Below are 22,354 nucleotides of genomic sequence, written 5' to 3'. Positions count from 1 at the left end.
AAGAATCTTCGCCAAATTCGGGAATTTTTTCCAAGTGCGGATTGTTAAAGGTTGTCTTATTAGTTCCTAAAATTTCGTGTTTAAAAGGTTTTTAATTGCTCTCAAAGTTTGTAGCAATTATATTAGTTCTGTCGGTCTTTTTTTATGCGATTTGTTGTTGACGGATTTTTCGTCTGACGTGTTTGACTTTTCGGTCTCAAAAATTGGATAAACAGGTAGCGCGTAGCGGCCATTAAGTGCTCTTACAGCCTTTCAGCTCAAACTGTTTTGGAGACTTATTTTTATGGTGTGAAGGGCGGTTCTTAGAGGTTGAAGACACCCCCACTGGTGACCGCCCACTATTGCCCCCTCCCCGAAGAACCGATGGCTAAAGACATTTTTTATACTGATTTTCAAAAATTTTTTCAAGCTTTTTGAAAATTTTTTGTCTTTTTTTGAGTTCTTTCAGCCCTAGGTGTCAAGGAACTTTCTCTAGGGTTTTATAATAGGTTACTGCATCGTTTCTAGTGGTATTGGAATGGTTTCAAAATTGTAACATCACGACTTCTAGCATCTTTTTTTTAAAAAACGTGCAAATTTCAATTTTTTGACATTTAATTTTATTCACGTCTTTCCGGATGCAGGGGCCAGAAAACGTCCTTAAGGGTTTGATAATAAAATACTGACTGTTTTTAGTGATTTTTTTTTTGATAAAACTTGCGTTTCAAAACTTCTGAATTTTTTTGTTGGTTATTAGGTTTCTCCAGTCTCAAGAGCTGAGGAACCTCCTATAAGTTTTGACAATAGGTTACTGTATAGTTTCTAAATGTAATCGAATGTTTTTCAAGATTTCAACGCCACGAATTTTAGCATCTTTTTTTTTTACAATTTTTGCAATTTTTTGAATTTTTTTTACATTTATTGTCATTATTCAGGTTCTTCAGCATAACAGAAACTCTCCCTTAGGGTTTCATAATAAGTTATTGGAAATGTTTTTTGGCTATGGATTAGTTCACAACTTTTATTACCACAAATTTTAGCAGTTTTTTTAATGCAACCTGCAATTTTTCAAGTTTTTTGAAATTTTTTGTCATATTTTAGGTTTCTCCAGCCTCAAGAGGCACATAACCTCCTCCAGGGTTTTATTATAGGTTACTGCATAGCTTTTAGATGTAATGGAATGTTTTCAAGATTTTAATATCGGCAATTTTGAAAAAATATTTGCAATTTCAAGTTTTTTGAATCTTCTTGATTTTTTTTATCATTTTTCCGGCACCAGGGTCCTATGGAGCTCCTCCAAGTTTTGATGATAAACTGTCGCTTATATTCTAGAGTTAATGGAATGGTTATCAATGTTTTAATGACTCCAGCTTTAGCAATTTTTTGATATTTAGTTTTTCAAATTTTTGGAAAATTATTATGTTCCAAGTTTATGGATCTTTATGAGCCAGTGAAACTATTTTCAGCTTGAAATAAGGATACTGGATAGTCTCTTGAGACATTGAAATGGTTTCTTAGATTTTAATATCTTGATTGTTAGCAAAATTTTGTTAAATTTTCCGCTTGTTTTCAAATTTTCTGAATATTTTTGTCCTTTTCTGAGTTTAACGATCATTACTGGGAAATCTGGGAGCTTAAAATATCAGTTTTTTATTTGATTTATTCACTAACAAGTCTAGAATACTAAAAGTTGCCGAGTCGACTCAAGCTAAAGCTAGCCTCACTAATCCGTGGCTAGCTACTAACGAAGCCAACTGCTCGTTTGGTACTTTGAGAGCAATGCGACCGACGTTAGTCGTTCATGTTATAAAGTTGAGAATTGCAATTAGGGTTGTTAGTTGCTTACAAACGAAGTTTGCAGCAATTATATTAGTCCTGTGGTTTTTTAAATGCGATTTTTCATTTGAGCGATTTTTTGTCTGACAGTTTTACTTTTCGTTATCAAATACGGGATAAACAGATCAAGCGTGAACTTTGCAATTTTTTTCAAATTTTTAAAATATCATTTTCTTATTTGATTTATTTACTAACAAGGCTAGAAAACTAAAAGTTGCAGAGTCGAATCAATTTAAAGCTAGTCTCACTAAACCGTGGCTGGCTGCTGACGAAGCCAACCGCTCGCCGGTTGTTTGAGAGCAATTCGCCCGACGTTAGTCGGTTATGTTAGTTTTTTTTCTAAAAGCAAAACGAAGTTCAGAGAGTTTTAGTGAACAGATTCGCAGAAGGGAGCAAGCAGAAAGTGGTTTTGTGTGCATACTTTTCGAAACAGGGCGACAAATGCATGTTATAAAAGAATCTTCGCCAAGTTAGGGAATTTTTTCCAAGTGCGGATTGTTAAAGGTTGTCTTATTAGTTCTTAAAATTTTGTGTTTAAAAGGTTTTTAATTGCTCTCCAAGTTTGTAGCAATTATTTTAGTTCTGTCGGTCTTTTTTTATGCGATTTGTTGTTGACGGATTTTTCGTCTGACGTGTTTGACTTTTCGGTCTCAAAAATCGGATAAACAGGTAGCGCGTAGCGGCCATTAAGTGCTCTTACAGCCTTTCAGCTCAAACTGTTTTGGAGACTTATTTTTATGGTGTGAAGGGCGGTTCTTAGAGGTTGAAGACACCCCCACTGGTGACCGCCCACTATTGCCCCCCCCCGAACAACCGATGGCTAAAAACATTTTTTATACTGATTTTCAAAATTTTTTTCAAGCTTTTTGAAAATTTTTTGTCTTTTTTTGAGTTCTTTCAGCCCTAGGTGTCAAGGAACTTTCTCTAGGGTTTTATAATAGGTTACTGCATCGTTTCTAGTGGTATTGGAATGGTTTCAAAATTGTAACATCACGACTTTTAGCATCTTTTTTTTAATAAACGTGCAATTTTCAATTTTTTGACATTTAATTTTATTCACGTCTTTCCGGATGCAGGGGCCAGAAAACGTCCTTAAGGGTTTGATAATAAAATACTGACTGTTTTTAGTGATTTTTTTTTTTATAAAACTTGCATTTCAAAACTTCTGAATTTTTTTGTTGGTTATTAGGTTTCTCCAGTCTCAAGAGCTGAGGAACCTCCTATAAGTTTTGACAATAGGTTACTGTATAGTTTCTAAATGTAATCGAATGTTTTTCAAGATTTCAACGCCACGAATTTTAGCATCTTTTTTTTACAAATTTTGCAATTTTTTGAATTTTTTTTACATTTATTGTCATTATTCAGGTTCTTCAGCATAACAGAAACTCTCCCTTAGTGTTTCATAATAAGTTATTGGAAATGTTTTGTGGCCATGGATTAGTTCTCAACTTTTATTACCACAAATTTTAGCAGTTTTTTAATGCAACCTGCAATTTTTCAAGTTTTTTTGAAATTTTTTGTCATATTTTAGGTTTCTCCAGCCTCAAGAGGCACATAACCTCCTCCAGTGTTTGATTATAGGTTACTGCATAGCTTTTAGATGTAATTGAATGTTTTCAAGATTTTAATATCGGCAATTTTTAAAAAATATTTGCAATTTCAAGTTTTTTGAATCTTCTTGATTTTTTTTATCATTTTTCCGGCACCAGGGTCCTAAGGAGCTCCTCCAAGTTTTGCTGATAAGCTGTCGCTTATATTCTAGAGTTAATGGAATGGTTATCAATGTTTTAATGACTCCAGCTTTAGCAATTTTTTGATATTTAGTTTTTCAAATTTTCGGAAAATTATTATGTTCCAAGTTTATGGATCTTTATGAGCCAGTGAAACTATTTTCAGCTTGAAATAAGGATACTGGATAGTCTCTTGAGACATTGAAATGGTTTCTTAGATTTTAATATCTTGATTGTTAGCAAAATTTTGTTAAATTTTCCGCTTGTTTTCAAAATTTCTGAATATTTTTGTCCTTTTCTGAGTTTAACGATCATTACTGGCCAACGAAGCTTCTCAAGTCTTGCAGATGGATTACTTGATATAATACTAGAGACAAAAAATAGTTTTGAACTTTTTTACTGCGGAATCTGGGAGCTTAAAATATCAGTTTTTTATTTGATTTATTCACTAACAAGTCTAGAATACTAAAAGTTGCCGAGTCGACTCAAGCTAAAGCTAGCCTCACTAATCCGTGGCTAGCTACTAACGAAGCCAACTGCTCGTTTGGTACTTTGAGAGCAATGCGACCGACGTTAGTCGTTCATGTTATAAAGTTGAGAATTGCAATTAGGGTTGTTAGTTGCTTACAAACGAAGTTTGCAGCAATTATATTAGTCCTGTGGTCGTTTAAATGCGATTTTTCATTTGAGCGATGTTTTGTCTGACATTTTTTACTTTTCGTTCTTAAAAACGGGATAAACAGATCAAGCGCGAAGGGCATTGTGGCTGAGCAGCTTTTTAGAGTCTTGCACTTAAGTAATCTTTAAGTGTGCCATTCACCAAAACTATTCTGAGATAATTTTTTGAAGGGAGGTTCCTAATCTTAAAAGGTTGATCCCCACTCACTCTTTAAACGCTACCACCGTCCACCTGCCTTTTTGGAACTCTCCCCCAATTCTAGCATCCTCTAGCTGGGTACTGCCAAAGCACACCGCTCGTCGGTCGTTTGAGAGCAATTCATCCGATGTTAGTCGGCTATGTTTAAGATAGCGTTTTGAAGCTCTATGGTAATTAATGGGAGATTTACGCTAATTTGCTTCTTTTAGCTTTATTTTACGCATTTCATTGTTTTATTGCACTTATTAATAGCCGCCGTCAGGTTCTCATCGGATATTATTTAGGCGGTCTCCTTTCTTAATTCCCTTTACCTTTTGATCACGTTTTTCGTTTTACATATGTCATAGTTTTCACGTTTGACTTCTGACTTACTGCACTCACTGTTTACATTGAATTGATTTTAATTTCTTTCACGCATTGAGTTACGCAATGTATTGAATTTGGTCAATGTCAAAAGAGCAAAATCAAAAGAAACACGGCATGCATATAAAGCCCGGTCATTGTCAGTGCATTAGGTTATCAAAGTTTATTGACGCGAATGCTAGCTGGGATTAGTATTATGCTTAAGAATCTTCACTATAGAAGTCGAATTAAGAGCTTTCACTATAGAAGCCAAATTTGTACCGAATCTGCCGAATGTACACGCCAAACAAGAAAACGTTGACACTAAGAAACATTGTCAATTTCTATCTCTTAATGTTTTCTGTTTCTGTTCCAATCCCCATGTGCGCCAAGCAGATCAGCGGCGGCTATTTTTCGGCAATTTGCCGGCTGCGTTCGTTTACTGAATTGAAGCTTAACACTCCTATGAGTAATTTGCTAATGTAATGAAAGTTTTAGTGCAAATCATTTTATATAATTCGACAGAACATAGATAAATTTTTTAAAATATTTCTTCTTTTCAAATTTAGAGTTTTTAAAGGCTTTTCTTCCATTGCTTGAGCAGTTTCATAGCCTAGATTTAATAGAGCAATTTTTTGTTTATATATGTACATTTACTCTGTGAAAAAGTAATTGAATTGTCATACTTTTTAGGTCAATTTATTTTTGGCCAATTTTTCCTTTTGTTATTTAACTAGGATTTTTATTTTCTGATTTCATATTTTCTGACAGCAGATGGATGCTAACTGTGTGAAGGGCTTGTTTTCTCGGGGAGGACAGATTCGAGTAGTTTTCGGATTTCTTTCGTCTTTTTTTTGAAATTTATACAAATATTTTAATTGCTTGAAGTTAATTTGGAGTATTGATTTTGGTAGGTGTTCGAACAAAAATTTATTTTTCGATTGTTTTTTTCACGTGTGTATTTGACTTCTGTTTTTACTGTTTTTTTGATTTTTTAATTTTTCGAATGCTTTTTCGAATCATCTTGTCTATTCTATGTCTAGTTTTTGTTTATTTAATGCTTTTTTAAATTTCAGTTTTGGACTTGTCATGTTTAATTGTTCTCGATTGATGTTCGAAGCCATTATTGTAAACGTGTTTGTTTTTTATGCAAAATTTTTGCTTGACCGTTTTTTTCGAGTGATGTTTTGCTTAATCTAAAGTGCTGATATTGAGAAATTAAGTCCGCATTGCAAGAATACAAGCAATTCTATAATGACTACCATAATGGCCTGATAGACGAGGGGTAAGTGCTCCAGTCTAGGACGCAGGAGGTGGCAAGTTTGAATACCTCCCTAGTCGGATTTTTTTTGCTACCATAAAGAACATTTTTTTGCTACAGCCCTTCTGAATTAAATTGCCCTTTTGACTTTTCAACGAAACGCGCCCAGGGCATCAAGTTCTCTTAGAGCCTTTGAGCTTACGGGATTCTTAGCATGCGATTCATGGTCAGTCGTTTGCTGATCATTTCGCTCGTCGTCAGTTGGTTGTTCGCTTTTTGGGACTGTTTTGCTATGAATTAATTTCATTTCGAAGTTTAAGCAGCTGAACTCTACAGGTCCTATTGCCAGTCGAATGAGAAGTGTGTCTGTATTGGTTTTATTTTTACTGAATTATATCTCCTTCCGCGCCTGTGGTTTGAGGGCAATTCGTCTGACTTTAATTGGGTTTGTTTTGTCCGGTGAACAGACAAAACAGTCCCGAATAGCAAAATATTCCCAGACAAAACAGTCCCAGACAAAATAGTCCCATGAAAGCAGACAAAACAGTCCCAGACAAAATAGTCAGAACTAAAGATAAAGTTAAGCATATTCGCAACAATTAACTAAGAAAACCCTTAATTATTCATATGATTCTATTTCACTGAACAAATATTAAGCTGATTACAACATAATTTTTGCCAAATAATTTATTTGAAACAAGACTTTGGTTTAATCTAAATTCATATCAATTAAAAAATGCACTCAGAAACTTAACTCATAGATTATGTTCGATAATTGTTTGTAGATTACATTTACATTTGTTCCGATATTTATTTGGGACTATTTTGTCTGCTTTCTTGGGACTGTTTTGTCTGGGATTTTTTTGCAATTTGGGACTGTTTTGTCTGGGACTGTTTTGTCCGGACACGGTTTTGTCCATTGTTAACGTTCGTATTTGTTAAGTAGGGTTTTGAAGCTGCTGTGTACTCTTTCGTGGTTGTTATCTTTCAGCATATTGAGCAAAGATAGCATATTGTCTAAGAAGTTTGTTTCCATGGAAAATTGCAGTTGATTTTGTCATTAATAGCCGCGCTCATCTTCTCAACCGGCTATTATAGCGCTCCTATTTTTTACGACTCGAAGAGGAGTATTGGAGAAGTCCTTTTTTGAAATCACTTTAGTTGGAGTGAATTTTGAAGCAGGAAATGAAACGCGTGAAAAATTTTGAGTGGTTTGGGTACTCAACAAAAGTGAAGAGGGAAGCGAAAAGAGAGTGGTTTTTTGTTCATTCCGCTGTTTTCGAGAGAGCGAGAAATTGAGGTGTGAAAAAAATTTCTCTAAGCGAGCGAAATTTAGTGTTCACGTGCGGCCGTTTTAAAACCGTTTTTTTGTTAATTTTTTTTGGTTTAGAAGTCTGATTATGATATTGTGTGATTTTTAAGGTTGCTTTAATAGTGGTTTGTAGGTTTTTGGTGATTAATAAGAATTTTATACAATTTTGCTGGTTTTTCAGCTATTTTGCTGAATTTTAGGCGAATTTTAGCATTTTTTTCTCTTGTTATATTGCTTTGTATGGGCTTTGAATAGACGCATGTTAGTTACTGAGTCTTTAGATACCGAGTGATTAAATTTTCGTATGTTTTAAACGATTTTTTTGTTAAGAAGAATGACAATAAACTGAAACATTTAACGTTTTTGGCTCTATGTGCTCTTGTGAAATCAAAAACGCTTATTTTTTTCTAAGATTTATTTCAAGGTGTTTTTATATGCTCTTTGTGTTCTTCAAGTTTTTATAGCATTTTAAGTTTTTATAGCATTTGGGGATGCCTATAGTCCAATTTAGTTGTTTTTGATGCGTGTTGATGATTTTGATTTCAGTTTTTTTTGAATTTTTGCTGAAATCTTCTGATTCTGCTTTTGCTACTTTTTATTATTCTAGCTTTTGATAGGAACTTTTCTAGAGGTTTTAATGGTATATATTTAGAGCACTTTTCAATGACAGATTTTACTAACTTTTTACTTTTTTTAAATCAATTTTATTGGAGTGATTTTTGAAGCGGGAAATGAAACGCGTCAAAAAGTTTGAAATGATTTTGGCGCTGAAAAATTGGAAGAGTCCAGCGAAAACGGAGTGGTTTTTGTTCATTCAGCTGTTTTTGAGAGAGCGAGAAACTGATGTCTGAAAAAAATTTCTCAAAGCGAGCGAATTCCTTTTTTCACGTGCGGCTTTTCAATGCATTTTTTTTTCAACTTTTGATGGTTATGAAGTTTGATTTTGATATTGTATTAGTTTCAGGCTTGTTTTGATAGGAAGTGTTCGAGCAGTTTATTTGAGTTTACTGCTAATTTGGAGGATTTTGTTCAGTTTTGCTGATTTTTAGACAAAATTTAATGGTTTTTTGCCTGTTTTTTTCTCGTTTTAATGCTTTAAGTGGGAATCGAATAGAAGCTTGTTATTTAGGATATTTTTGGTTACCAATTGACTAAAGTTCTCTTGGTATCAATTATTTTTTTCACGGGAAATTTGGTAGAAAAATTGAGAAATGTTAAACCATTTTTCTTATTTTCGCAGTTTTTCTCTTTTTTAAATCTGAGAAATTTCCTAGCCTATTATGACTTGCCCATTGTTTTGCGAACTTTTCATTGCTCTAAAAGCAAAGGAACTTTACTCGGTTTTATGCTTCCTTGTACTATTAAAAAATTCATTAAGTTTTTCTTGTTTTTTTGTTTAATTTGTGTTCGAATGCCGTTTATATACTTCCTTATTTTTTATGGCATTTGTGGAGGTTCAGGGTTCACAATAGTTGTTCTATTTATTAAGTCATAATTATGGGCAATTTTATCCTTCGTTTCGTTTCCGGAATTCTTCTGGCTATGTTTTTTTTACTTCGTCGAACAAAAAAATGTTCGCTTTCCCTCATTTTGCCGCTTTTTCAACATTTTGCGTGAAATCTTTTTGACTTCTCTAGGCTAGTTTCTCTCTTCTGTCATTCTGCTAAAATTGATTTTGAACATCAATTGCTCAGCAAAGCAATTCAAAATGAACAGAGTCAGTATAAAAATTTGAAGTCAGAAATAGAAACGGGATAAACCCATAAAGCCCAATTTTAGATGCCCGCTATTTGAAGGTCGTTCCTATAAGTCTTAGTTACTATCTCTAATGCTTATTGGTATTGATAGTAGCCCTTGTAGCCTCTCTAAGAAACAGAAATATGTTCCTGCAGGGTATATTTGTACAATTTTTTTCGATTCCTTCAATCCTAGTTGGGGTTTTGAGAATCAACTCCGGCTTTTTTCCCGCAATCTGCCGTTGGTGTTTTAAAATGTTAATGACCCTTGGTGAACTTCCGACTGTAAATGACTACAATACAATTAAGTCAATGCCAGTTGCTAGTGAACAGTTTTTCACGGAGTTAGTTGGCGATATTTAGCCGATGTTATAAGCTGAATTTTAGCATCGCGACGAACCAAAAAAATCCCAAAGGGGAATTATGTTTGCTCTACTCATTTTTGTATCTGGTGATCTATATTGTACGGGTAGAAAGAATATTTTGGACCTATTTCGGTAGCAATTTGCTGGCTATGTTGATTAATTATGGCTACTGATTTTAAGTTTTTGTCAAGCCGGCTGCTCGAATTTCTTATCATAGATCGTGATTATCACAGACTGTGATTCAATTTAATTTTATTGCGAGCGTGTATGCTAGAAATTGTTAACAATGTGAATGCTTGTGGCCGGTTATGCTGAAAACCAGAAACCTTATGTTGTTGACTATATAGAAAACCAAAATGATCTCCAACGATAGAATTTTTCAAAAGGAAACATTGAGGTCTTGCTTTGTAGTTAATCTTCTTAGGAACGTTCATATGTATATGCTGCTTGATATGTAGACAAAGGTAGACTGCTAGCCAAGAAACATATTTTCGTTTTGAATGTGTTCAATTTGAAAGATTTGCAATGTTAAGGTGGTACCAAAGCACCCACAGTGACGATGCACATGAAGGCATGGCCCTCTCTTTAGCACAGCAAGGTGGTGTGTACAGAGCACTAAATGAACTCTACTCGTCATTGACCTCTTTCAAAGAGAGTGTCAATGTGTTCCAGCAGACAGGCAATAGACTTGCCCAGGCTCAGCAATTAGGAAATACAGGTTCGCTGCTATCATTTTTTAAAATCTTTCAGTAATATGCGACTATGTCCTACTTGTAACATTTGAGAAGGTAATTCTTTTCTAATTTGAATGTTAGGTTTCTGGGAGTCTTAAGAGCAAACTGGATGTCTTGAATTAATTGACATTTTTCTCAACATTGGCTTCTGAAAAATAGCATTTATCCTATAGCTTTTTCTCCGAGCGTTTCAAGCGATTTTATTGTGCAGGCGATAAGAAAATAAATTTAAAAACGATTTTATCAAGCTTCCAACTTTTGATTGGTTGATAGAGGAATGAAAAAAAAAGCATGCAGTAAAGGTTCATAAATTTTGTTGTTAATGTTGCACACTCGTCTATTCAGTTGGCTCATTTAGTACTGCAAAATAACTTCGAAATTAACTTAGCAGAAATCAGAACGTTTTCCCGCGAAACACGCGTTCGGTTAAAAATAAATGAGATTGCAATAAACAAACCATTGGCTAGCCTACAATTTCATAGAGAAACGTAGCAGCAGCATACTAACACTAGAAGATGTCAGAGTTTCTGCTGATGATAGTAAAATTTGCGAGTGGGGACACTTAAACGGCACTCTTTTTGACAACTCGAAGAGGTGCACCGTTTTTCTACGACATTTGCAATAAGCGGCTCATCCAAGCAAATGCCTATTATTTAGGCGCTATCATTAATTGCTCTCAAACAAAGTTTGTAGCAACTATATTAGTCTGTCGGTCTTTTTTTATGCGATTTTTCGTCTGACGCTTTTGACTTTTTGTCCTCAAAAACGGGATAAACAGGTAGCGCCCATCGGGCATTAAGTGCTCTTAGAGCCTTTTAGCTCTGTTTCAGCAGATTTTTTTTAGCCCTAGGTGTCAGTGAACCTCCTCTAGGTTTTAATAATAGGTTACTGCATAGTTTCTTGTGGTAATGGATTGGCTTCAAGGTTTTAACACCACAAATTTTGGCAATTTTTTTTATAAAACTTGCTTTTTTCAAGTTTTTTAAATTTTTGTCGTTTTTTAGGTTTTTCGGCCTCAAGAGTCAAGGAACTTCCTCTAGGGTTTGAAAATAGGTTACTGTATATTTTTCAGATGTAATGGAATGTCTTGCAAGATTTTAGCATCACGAATTTTTTGACAAAACTTGCAATTTTTTTGACATTTAGTCTTTATTCAGGTTTTTTGAGCCTCAAGGGTCAGCAAACCTCCTAAGGGATCTGATAATAAGTTGCTGACAAGTTTGGCCACAGAAAAGTTTTTCATTTTTTTTTATGTCAAAATTTTAACAATTCTTTGATAAATGTAATTGTTTCAAAGAATCTAGTTTTCCTTATTAAAGTTTCAAAGAACGAAAGAAGAACTTACCTGACGAACTTTATTGCTGTGTCGATAATTAATGGCCACAAAACTAAACAAAATTCTAATTTTGTTTTGGCGCTCTCATTATCTTATTGACCTATCAATCATATGTCAGAGGTAATTTCTCCCACCAACAGAAACCTGATTCTAACATCCACCGACCTCCAACTAATGAACTCGATTGTACCCAAGCCATATATGATTCTCAAGAAATGTTGATGAAAATAGAAAATCACCTCCGGGAGTCGGAGTTAAGATCTATTTACATGCCAATCATGTAAAATGTTTTTAGCTAATCTAAATTTTCTCTATATTTTCGCATAGGTAACTACTATAAATACAAGCTAATTTTTGTATATTTTCAGTTCAAAATTTAATTTAAAATTGAACTTATTGAAATATTTGACTCGTGTTATTGACCACGACAATGGTGTCCAGACTAGCTACAGACAGACAAATTTTGGATCTACAGAATGCAGAATCAGCTACTGCGTGGATTGTCTTTAGTGGCGAAATGTCGCGCAGAGAAGAAAGAGGACAAGGTCAACACCGATGGTACTGTACAGGACCTACAGGTAACCAATCTCTTCCTTAGTATGTGTGGGAAAGATGCAATTATTAAACTTAGGAGCCTAATGAGTCCTAGGATTTTGATAGACACTCCGTATAAAGACATCACAGATTGGCGATTCAAAATTATATTTATCCTAAAGAGAGAGTAGTAACTGCAGAAAGGGCTAAAATTCTGTCCGTAATACATGATGTAGGGGAGTCAGACGACGACTTCCGAGCACGTCTTAGAGAAGAAGTACGCCATTGTGACTTCGAAAAACTGAAAACAGCGGCCAACCCCGAAGAGGAGTTGGTAAAAAAAGTTTCTCAGGTTTGAGGGGCCCTGAAGCAAAACTTAGACTACTAGACGGTATTAAAGCAAAACCAGCAATGTCGGTTACTGAAATGACCGAGAGCTTACAGTTCAGAAGTCAAGCAATGGCTTTTGCAAAATGTGAAAGAAGTTGGGTTCAAATCAAAAAGACCTTTCGAAAACCAAATAAAAAAATTACGGCTAATAAAAGCAACAACATGTGCACTATGTGTGGAGGTAAGCCACACTCTAGTAGACCATGTCCAGCGCTAAGTACAAATTGCAACACCTGTGAAAAGGTGGGACACTTCTCAAAAATGTGTAGAAGGAAACCCCAACCAAATTCAGGTAAGTACAATAAACAGAATAACTTTTGCGAAAAGGTTTCTTTAGAGCAAGCATCTCCAGCATCGGAGATGGGAATGTTTTATACTACAGAACAAATCTTTAGCATGTCTGTGACATGGGAATCTATCTCACTAAATAACTGCAAACTAAAAATGCAGATAGCACAGTGATATCATCAAAAATATGGACTGAGCTAGGTAAACCTCACTTGGATGGTAAGATATGACATCTCGAAGCTTATGATGGTCATCAATTAACGCTTCTGGGATCACTTATTTGTGGCGTTGAGTGGAACGGAAGCAGGCTCACGCAAAAACAACTAGCAGTTGTGCAGTCTGATAAAGAATTTCGACTACTTGGTAGAGACCTTCTACACAAGCACGGTGTGAACAACATCACAGCCGAGCACCTACTTGCTGTGAGGGGTTACAAAGCTCATGTGAAGCTGATACCAGGAACACTGCCAATGTTCTGCAAAGCCAGAAAATACCTCTACCTCTTCAAGAGGTCACAGAGAAGCTGGAACAAATGGTCAGACAAGGTATACTTGAACCGGTACAGCCAGGAGGAGTCACTATTGCATCTCCAGTGGTGTGGCAGTGAAAGAAGAGTGGAGAACTGACACTTTGCGTGGATTTGAAGGTGTACATCAATAGCAAGGTCATGGATGAGGACTACCCAATACCAGACATGGAGACGATCTTCCACAACCTACATGGGGCCTCATACTTTGGCAAAATTGAATTCTCAGATGCCTACTATCAAATTGAACTTGACGAAGAAGCAAAAGATATGCACAACCAACACATCTCAGGGACCGTTCAAGATGTGCCGACTACCTCAGGGATTGAAAAACTCTTCTTCAATCTTCCAGAATTGCATCGAATCAACACTCAGAGGAATCAAAGGTGTTGTGATCTTTCAAGACGATGTATTGGTGTATGGAACTACCAAGGAGCAGTTCGACAAGAGAACGCTTGCAGTCAAGAATCGACTACGTGAGAAAAATTTTACTATTAATGAGAAAAAATCTAACTCAAAACCAGTCGATAGCGTTAGCTTTTTGGGATACTCCATTTCAAAGGAGGGAATAAGACCAGATCCCAAACATGTTGAAAAAATAAAAAAATGCAAAAGCACCAACTAACAACAAACAACTCAAATCGTTTGTTGGGCTAGCTGATTTTTACGGAAGAATGATTCCTGATTTTGCAACAAAAATGCTACCCTTCAAGAACATGAGAAATAGCGATTTCTCATGGGGCAAAATGCAACAAAAAGCCTTTGAAGACATAAAAAATGAATTATGTGCTAACCCACTAGTACAGCCATAAAGTCTACAAAAAGAAGCAACAGTTACTACTGACGCCTCTGAAAAAGCCATTGGCGGGGTTCTTTCGCAAGAGGGACATCCAGTCATATATTTATCGAGAAAATTGACTCCAGTGGAGCAAAACTACTCGAACATAGAGCGGGAAGCACTGGCAATTGTGTTTGTGGTCACAAGACTTAATCAATTCATTCTTGGAAGACGATTTACCCTACAGACTGACCACAAGCCGCTCAAATATCTTTTTGCACCAGACGAGGAGATCCCGAAGACAGCATCAGCGAGAATCACAAGATGGGCAATAACTCTAATGGGTTTTGACTATGAGTTGAAGTACACGCCAGAAGAGCAGATACCCCATGCAGATGCTTTGAGCAGAATGGATTTTGACGAAGACGAATCGGACAACGATCGAGTGTGCTTCGCAATCAATAACATCTACTTCGCCCAGAGTAATTTGGTGACCCAGACAAATCAAAACTGAACTTGGAACAAACAGACTCTTCCAGGACATAATGAAACGAATCAAAAGTGGCAATTGGAAACAATGTTCAGAAGCGGAAAAAGGATTCGAACAATAGAAAGATGCACTTACATGGAATCATCTTCAGAGGTATTGTTCCTTTCATTCCACCCAAACTACGACACTTGGTTTTGGCAAAAGCGCATGAAACACATCCCGGGAAGAATGCAACTGAGGCATTAGTCAGAATGATAGCATGGTGGTCTGACATTACCCAAGACGTTCAACACTTTGTTGGTGAATATAAAAATTGTCAAATGAACAGGCCTAGCCTGGGAAAAACAGTCTCTACGTGGCCAGAAGCGACGTTTGGGAACGGCTCCACATAGACTGGGGTTATGTTAAGGACCAAGGCAATATCTTAGTATTTGTTGACGCGGGTTCTGGTTGGATAGAAGCTTTCCCCGCGGGAAATAGAACATCAGAAACAGTTAAATTATATCTTAGTCAAATTTTTGCAAGATTCGGAATACCAAAAACTGTAGTATCTGATAATGGTCCTGAATTTGTAAGTGGTGACCTTAAACAGTGGTGTGAATCACTGGGAATTAAGGAAATGGAATCAACCGTCTATCGTCCAAGAGCTAATGGACTAGCTGAAAGAGCAGCTCAGACAGTGAAGAGGGCCCTTCAAGCGTGGAGTCCCAACCTTAATGTGTTATTTGGAGCATTCCTGCAAAGGGCACTGATGACACATCGCAACACTTCAAAGACGAGGGGCAAAACTCCAGATGAACTCTTGTTGGGACGCAGAGTGAGACTATCAACAAAAGCAGATTTCGACTTGTGCGAACCCATTCTATTCAAGGCCAGCGAAAAGACAAAGACGGTTCCTGCTACATTCATCATCAGGAAGGGCTTGAACACATCTTTCATACAGCCCGAAAACTCAGCACGGACTATTCTAGGGAGCGACAACGAAATTGCGAGACTAGACGAGGAGGACAATGTGAAAACTGAACCAGCATTGGAGGAAACCATATCTCAATCAGAACAACAACTTCAGAACACAGATGTAGGACCTTCACTTCAAGATGAATCTTCTGCAGCCACATCATCTGCAGAGCACCAACAACCCGAAACCTCAGAGCATCAACAAGAAACAGAAACAACCCGACAGATTTGGAGAAACTATACCCACAAACTTGCTTAAAAAAGGAGGGAGGATGTGATGGTTTCAAAGAAACTTCAAGAAACTTAAGAAATTTTTTTATTAAAGTTTCAAAGAACGAAAGAAGAACTTACCTGACGAACTTAATTGCTGTGTCGATATGTAATGGCCACAAAACTAAATAAAATTCTAATTTCGTTTTGGCGCTATCATTATCTTATTGACCTATCAATCATATGTCAGAAGTAAATTCTCCCACCAACAGAAACCTGATTCTAACATCAACCGACCTCCAACTAATGAACTCGATTGTACGCAAGCCATATATGATTCTCATGAAATGTTGATGAAAATAGAAAATCACCTCCGGGATTCGGAGTTAAGATCTATTTACATGCCAATCATGTAAAATATTTTTAGCTAATCTAAGTTTTCTCTGTATATTTCCGCATAGATAACTACTATAAATACAAGCTAATTTTTGTATATTTTCAGTTCAAAACTTAATTTAAAATTCAACTTAATTGTGACGTTGAGTGGGACGGAAGCATGCTCACGCAAAAACAACTAGCAGTTGTGCAGTCTGATAAAGAATTTGACAACTTGGTAGAGACCTTCTACCCAAGCTCGGTGTGAACAACATCACAGCCGAGCACCTACCTGCTGTGAGGGGATAAAACGCTCATGTGAAGCTGATACCAGGAACACAGCCAATGTTCTGCAAAGCTAGAAAAATGCCTCTACCTGTTCAAGACAACGTCACAGAGAAGCTTGAACAATTGGTCAGACAAGTCATCCTTGAACCGGTACAGCCAGGAGGAGTCACTAATGCATCTCCAGTGGTGTCGCAGAGAAAGAGGAGTGGAGAACTGAGACTTTGCGTGGATTTGAAAGTGCACACCAATGGCAAGGACATGGATGCATGGATGAGGACTACCCAATACCAGACATGGAGACGATCTTCCACAACCTACATGGGGCCTCATACTCTGGCAAAATTGACCTCTCAGATGCCTACTATCAAACTGAACTTTACGAAGAAGCAAAAGATATATGCACAATCAACACATCTCAGGGACTTCAAGATGTGCCGACTACCTCAGGGATTGAAAAACTCTTCTTCAATCTTCCAGAATTGCATCGAATCAACGCTCAAAGGAATCAAAGGTGTTGTGATCTTTCAAGACGATGTATTGCTGTATGGAACTACCAAGGAGCAGTTGGACAAGAGAATGCTTGCAGTCAAGAGTCGACTACGCGAGAAAAAATTTACTACTAATGAGAAAAAATCTAACTCAAAACCAGTCGATAGCGTTAGCTTTTTGAGATACTCCATTTCAAAAAAGGGAATAGAAACAGATCCCAAACATGTCGTCAAATCGTTTGTTGGGCTAGCTGATTCTTACGGAAGAATGGTTCCTGATTTTGCAACAAAAATGCTACCCTTAAATAACATGAGAAATAGCGATTTCTCATGGGGCAAAATGCAACAAAAAGCCTTTGAAGACATAAAAAATGAATTTTGTGCTAACCCACTCGTACAGCCTTAAAGTCTACAAAAAGAATCAACAGTTACTACTGACGCCTCTGAAAAAGCCATTGGCTGGGTTCTTTCCCAAGAAGGACATCCAGTCATATATGTATCGATAAAATTGACTCCACCGGAGCAAAACTACTCGAACATAGAGCGGGAAGCACTGGCAATTGTGTTTGTGGTCACAAGATTGAAGCAATTCCTTTTTGGAAGACGATTTACCCTACAGGCTGACCACAAGCCGCTCAAATATCTTTTTGCACCAGACGAGGAGATCCCGAAGACAGCATCAGCGAGAATCACAAGATGGGCAATAACTCTAATGGGTTTTGACTATGAGTTGAAGTACACGCCAGAAGAGCAGATACCCCATGCAGATGCTTTGAGCAGAATGGATTTTGACGAAGACGAATCGGACAACGATCGAGTGTGCTTCGCAATCAATAACATCTACTTCGCCCAGAGTAATTTGGTGACCCAGACAAATCAAAACTGAACTTGGAACAAACAGACTCTTCCAGGACATAATGAAACGAATCAAAAGTGGCAATTGGAAACAATGTTCAGAAGCGGAAAAAGGATTCGAACAATAGAAAGATGCACTTACATGGAATCATCTTCAGAGGTATTGTTTTCCCCGCGCGAAATAACATCAGAAACATTTAAGTTATATCTTAGTCAAATCTTTGCAAGATTCGGAATACCAAAAACTTTAGTATCTGATAATGGTCCTGAATTTGTAATTGGTGACCTTAAACAGTGGTGTGAATCACTGGGAATTAAGGAAATGGAATCACCCGTCTATCGTCAAAGACGAGGGGCAAAACTCCAGATGAACTCTTGTTGGGACGCAGAGTGAGACTATCAGCAATAGCAAATTTCGACCTGTGCAAACCCATTCTATTCAAGGCGAACGAAAAGACAAGGACAGTTCCTGCTATCATCAGGAAGGGCTTGAACACATCTTTCATACAGCCCGAAAACTCAGCACGGACTATTCTAGTGAGCGACAACGAAATTGCGAGACTAGACGAGGACAATGTGAAAACTGAACCAGCAGTGGAGGAAACCATATCTCAATCAGAACAACAACTTCAGAACACAGAAGTAGGACCTTCACTTCAAGATGAATCTTCTGCAGCCACATCATCTGCAGAGCACCAACAACCCGAAACCTCAGAGCCTTCACGAACATCAACAAGAAACAGAAACAACCCGACAGATTTGGAGAAACTATACCCACACACTTGCTTAAAAAGGAGGGAGGATGTGAGGGTTTCAAAGAAACTTCAAGAAACTTAGATTTTTTTAATTAGAATTTCAAAGAACGAAAGAAGAACTTACCTGACGAACTTAATTGTTGTGTCGATAAGTAGTGGCCACAAAACTAAACAAAATTCTAATTTTGTTTTGGCGCTATCATTATCTTATTGACCTATCAATCATATGTCTGCAGTAAATTCTCCCACCAACAGAAACCTGATTCTTACATACACCGACCTCCAACTAATGAACTCGATTGTACACAAGCTTTATATGATTCTCATGAAATGTTGATGAAAATAGAAAATCACCTCCGGGATTCGGAGGTAAGATCTATTCACATGCCAATCATGTAAAATATATTTAGCTAATCTAAATTTTTTCTGTATTTTTTCGCATAGATAACTACTATGAATAGGTTTTTAGGTTTCATCAGGTTTTTAGGTTGCCGGTTTTTAGGTTTCATCAGCCTCAAGAGCTGAGGAACCTCCTTTAAGGTTTGCAAATAGCTTACTGTATAATTTCCAGATGTAATGGATTTTGACATCAAGAATTTTGGCATTTTGTTGACGGTTTTTGCCATTTTTTTCAATTTTTTGTTATTTATTGTGCTTATTCAGGTTTTGAGCCTCAAGGGTCCGAAGACTTCCGTTAGGGTTTGTTACTGGAAAGTTTTTTTACTCATGGATTAATTTTCAACTTTTTTATTATCACAAATTGTAGCAATTTTTTTAAATAAAACTTTCAATGTTTTAAGTTTTTTGAATTTTTTTTAGTTTCCCCTAGCCTCAAGAGCCAGGGAACTTCATCTAGAGTTTGATGATTTGTTACTGCATAGTTTATATGTAAAATAGAATATTTTTTTAGGTTTAATTATCATGATTTTAAACCATTTAAAATATTTGCAATTTTTTCATGTTTTTTAAATTTTCAATTTTTTCCGGCAGCAGGGGCCCTGGGACCTCCAAGGTTTGATAATAAGCTGCTGCATAGTTTTTAGACTTAATGGAAAGGTGATCAAAATTTTTTGTCTCATGTTCCATGTGGTTGGATATTTGTGAGCCAGTGAGACTATTTCAGGCTCGAAGCAGTGATACTGGATAGTCTCTTCAGACAATGAAATGGATCTTAAGATATTGATATCTTGAATTTTAGCGAGATTTTGTTAAAAATTTGCAATTGTTTCCAATTATTTTCATTATTTTTTGTCCTTTTCCTAACTTTAACGACCGTTACTGGCGATCGAAACTTTGTTCTTGGAGATGGGTTCTTTGACAGAACTTTCGAGACAAAAAATGGTTTTAAACTTTTACTGTGAAGTTGAAAACTTTTGTTTTTAATTTTGTACTTAATTTTTTATATTTATTTACTAACAAGGCTTGAGAACTAGAATTTGCAGAGTCGAATCCCATCATTGAAAATATTTCAATCTCTGCTTCTCTCTCTGTTGGTTGGGGTTTCTTTCCTTCTCTTTCTCGTTCACGTTTTATCTTTCTCACGCTCTCTTTTTGTTGATGCCGCACTTCAGCTGCTGTTATGTGGCGTAATGACTTTATCATAATTGACTTAACGGGCACTTTTTAGGAAATCATTGGTAATTGCTCTCAAAGGCAATTTGCAGCAATTATAGTAATCATCTTTGTCTCTTTTATTCAATTCTTCGCTTGGATGATTTTTTGTCTGACCCCATTTGACTTTCGTCTTCAGAAACGGGATAAAGAGGTAGCGCCCAGTTTACATGATGTTCTTTTAGAGCTGTTCATTCCACTGGTCTTCAAGTATGCGATTAACAGAAACTGTTTTGGAGACTTATACCTATGGTGTGAAGGGCGATTGTTAGAAATTGATCCCACACCCTCACCCACCCACCGCCCCCACATCAGTCCACCAATCCACTTTTGCACCCCCGCTGCGGCGCACCCCAGCTGAACTCACCTTACGCACCTTCAATTAATCTAAAGCTAGCCTCACTAAGCCGTAGCTTGCTACTGACGGAGCCAACCGCTCGCCGGTCGTTTGAGAGCAATTCGCCCGACGTTAGTCGGTTATGTTAATTAATTGCTCCTGAGGAAAGGCAAGTTTTAATAGCCGCGTCCTCAATTCTAGGCAGCTATTATAGCGCTCCTAATTTTTTTTACTTTGTCTAAGAGATTTTTGTTTCGTCTTACCGTGACTTCTTGAAATTGACTTTTTCAATGACTTACTCAATTACTCAATAACTCACTCAAAAAAATGACTTCTGAGCTCACTTATTAAACTTTAAATTTTGATGAACATTTACTTATTAAAGGTCAATAGTGTGCATCTATGTACTGCCAAACATATGCCCTAATTCTTGAATATTAGAGTCTTGAGTTTTTGATTTCGAATATTAATTTTGGGATCTTTTCCATTCGTGCCCCCCCCCCCCCAAATATTGCACGTACATCTAGGGGGTGCAAATAATATGCGCCCACTAAGCTGAGGTGACACAAACGAAAAAGATCCTAATTTTGAAAAGCCCTATTAGGGCTTTCTCTTTATAGAGCTTATGTGTCTCATAAAAATGACAGTCCGAAGCTAACCCAAAAAGTCTAGTGGTCTATTAAAGGCAGTTGTTTCAATTCATGTAACGCCACAAGCGTCTATCGCGGCTATTTTCCGGCAATCTGCCGGCTATGTTTATTGTCGTTTTTGTATGCTCCCGAACGAGATAATTGTAGTCGCGTGTGTCTCCTAATTGCAAATTTTTTTCTGGACCTTTTAACTTCTCAAATTTGACTTTTCACGCCTAATTTTCACTCCTTGTAAATAGCTTTATCACAATTTTAAGCAGCCGAACTAAATTAACCGAAAGTAAAACTACTCGAAAGTAAAACGAAGAACGTGCCAATATTGGTTTTTGTTTTCACTGTAAATCTATGATTGTAGTGTTCTAAAGTTGTATAAGCTCGAACATTATTTGAAGCCCCTTAGTAAATACATTGCCCCTCTACTATACCCAAAGGCTGAAGCAGATGATAATAGAGTGAGCCAATGAAGCTTTTTGAGAGCAGTTATTTCGACACATCAGTTGTTAATTTTAATGCGAAATTTTTGGTTGACCGATTTTAACTTTTGTATTGACTTCATAACTTTTCGAGTTTTTAGTGATCTCAACTGCGTTTAATTTCTCTTGAACGAAGATTATAGCAGTTATTGCAAACATGTGTGTCCTTTTTATGCACATTTTTCGCTTGAGAATTTCGCGCTTTTCTTCTAAACATTCTTTGACTTCTCAAGTGACTTTTTCACGCTTTCGCTTGAGTGATCTCTATTGCTCCGAAGTAAAGCTTGTTGCTAATATAAAATCGTTTGCAGCATAGCAGAGGTAAAGGGTACGTAGCGCATTTGTTAGTGCGTGTGGTTATGGATCGGAAGGACAGTGGTTGGAATCCCGGCGGGGGAAAGTTTTGCTCCCGTAAAGAAAAATTGAAATAGGCTACAGCCCCTGAATTAATTTGCCTCGCCTTTCGTTCAAGAGCAATTCTTCCGTCCGACATTTTTCGGTTTATGTTTAATTGCTCTCAAACGAAGTTTGTAGCAATTATATTAGTCCTGTTGGTCTTTTTTTTTATGCGATTTTTCGCTTGACCGATTTTTCGTCTGACGCTTTTGACTTTTCGTCCTCAAAAACGGGATAAACAGGTAGCGCCCAGCAGGCATTAAGTGCTCTTAGAGCCTTTCAGCTCTGTTTCAGCTCAAACTGTTTTGGAGACTTATACTTATACTTATGGTGTGAAGGGCGGTTCTGAGAGGTTGAGAACCCCCCCCCCCCCCCCGTTGACCCCCATCCCCACCGCGCTGTTGCCCCCCCCCAACCCAGTGTTGCCCCCACCAGCCCCCAGTGC

General features: G+C 36.9%; 1 protein-coding gene across 1 annotated transcript in view; it reads left to right on the top strand.

The window, feature by feature from the left end:
* The window catches only part of LOC142336278 (uncharacterized), a 152,168-nt gene that overhangs the window by 37,557 nt on the left and 92,257 nt on the right, over positions 1–22,354 (top strand). Inside the window, exon 7 of the mRNA XM_075384980.1 lies at positions 9,972–10,156. Coding sequence (XP_075241095.1) covers positions 9,972–10,156 — 185 coding nt within the window. The remainder of the gene's footprint in view (positions 1–9,971; positions 10,157–22,354) is intronic.

This window comes from Convolutriloba macropyga, chromosome 3 (genome assembly GCF_964194025.1).
Source record: "Convolutriloba macropyga chromosome 3, txConMacr16.3, whole genome shotgun sequence".
In the NCBI taxonomy this organism is placed as follows: Eukaryota; Metazoa; Xenacoelomorpha; order Acoela; family Convolutidae; genus Convolutriloba; species Convolutriloba macropyga.
Note: the sequence above shows the minus strand (reverse complement) of the source record. Positions and strands in the feature narration are given on the sequence as shown.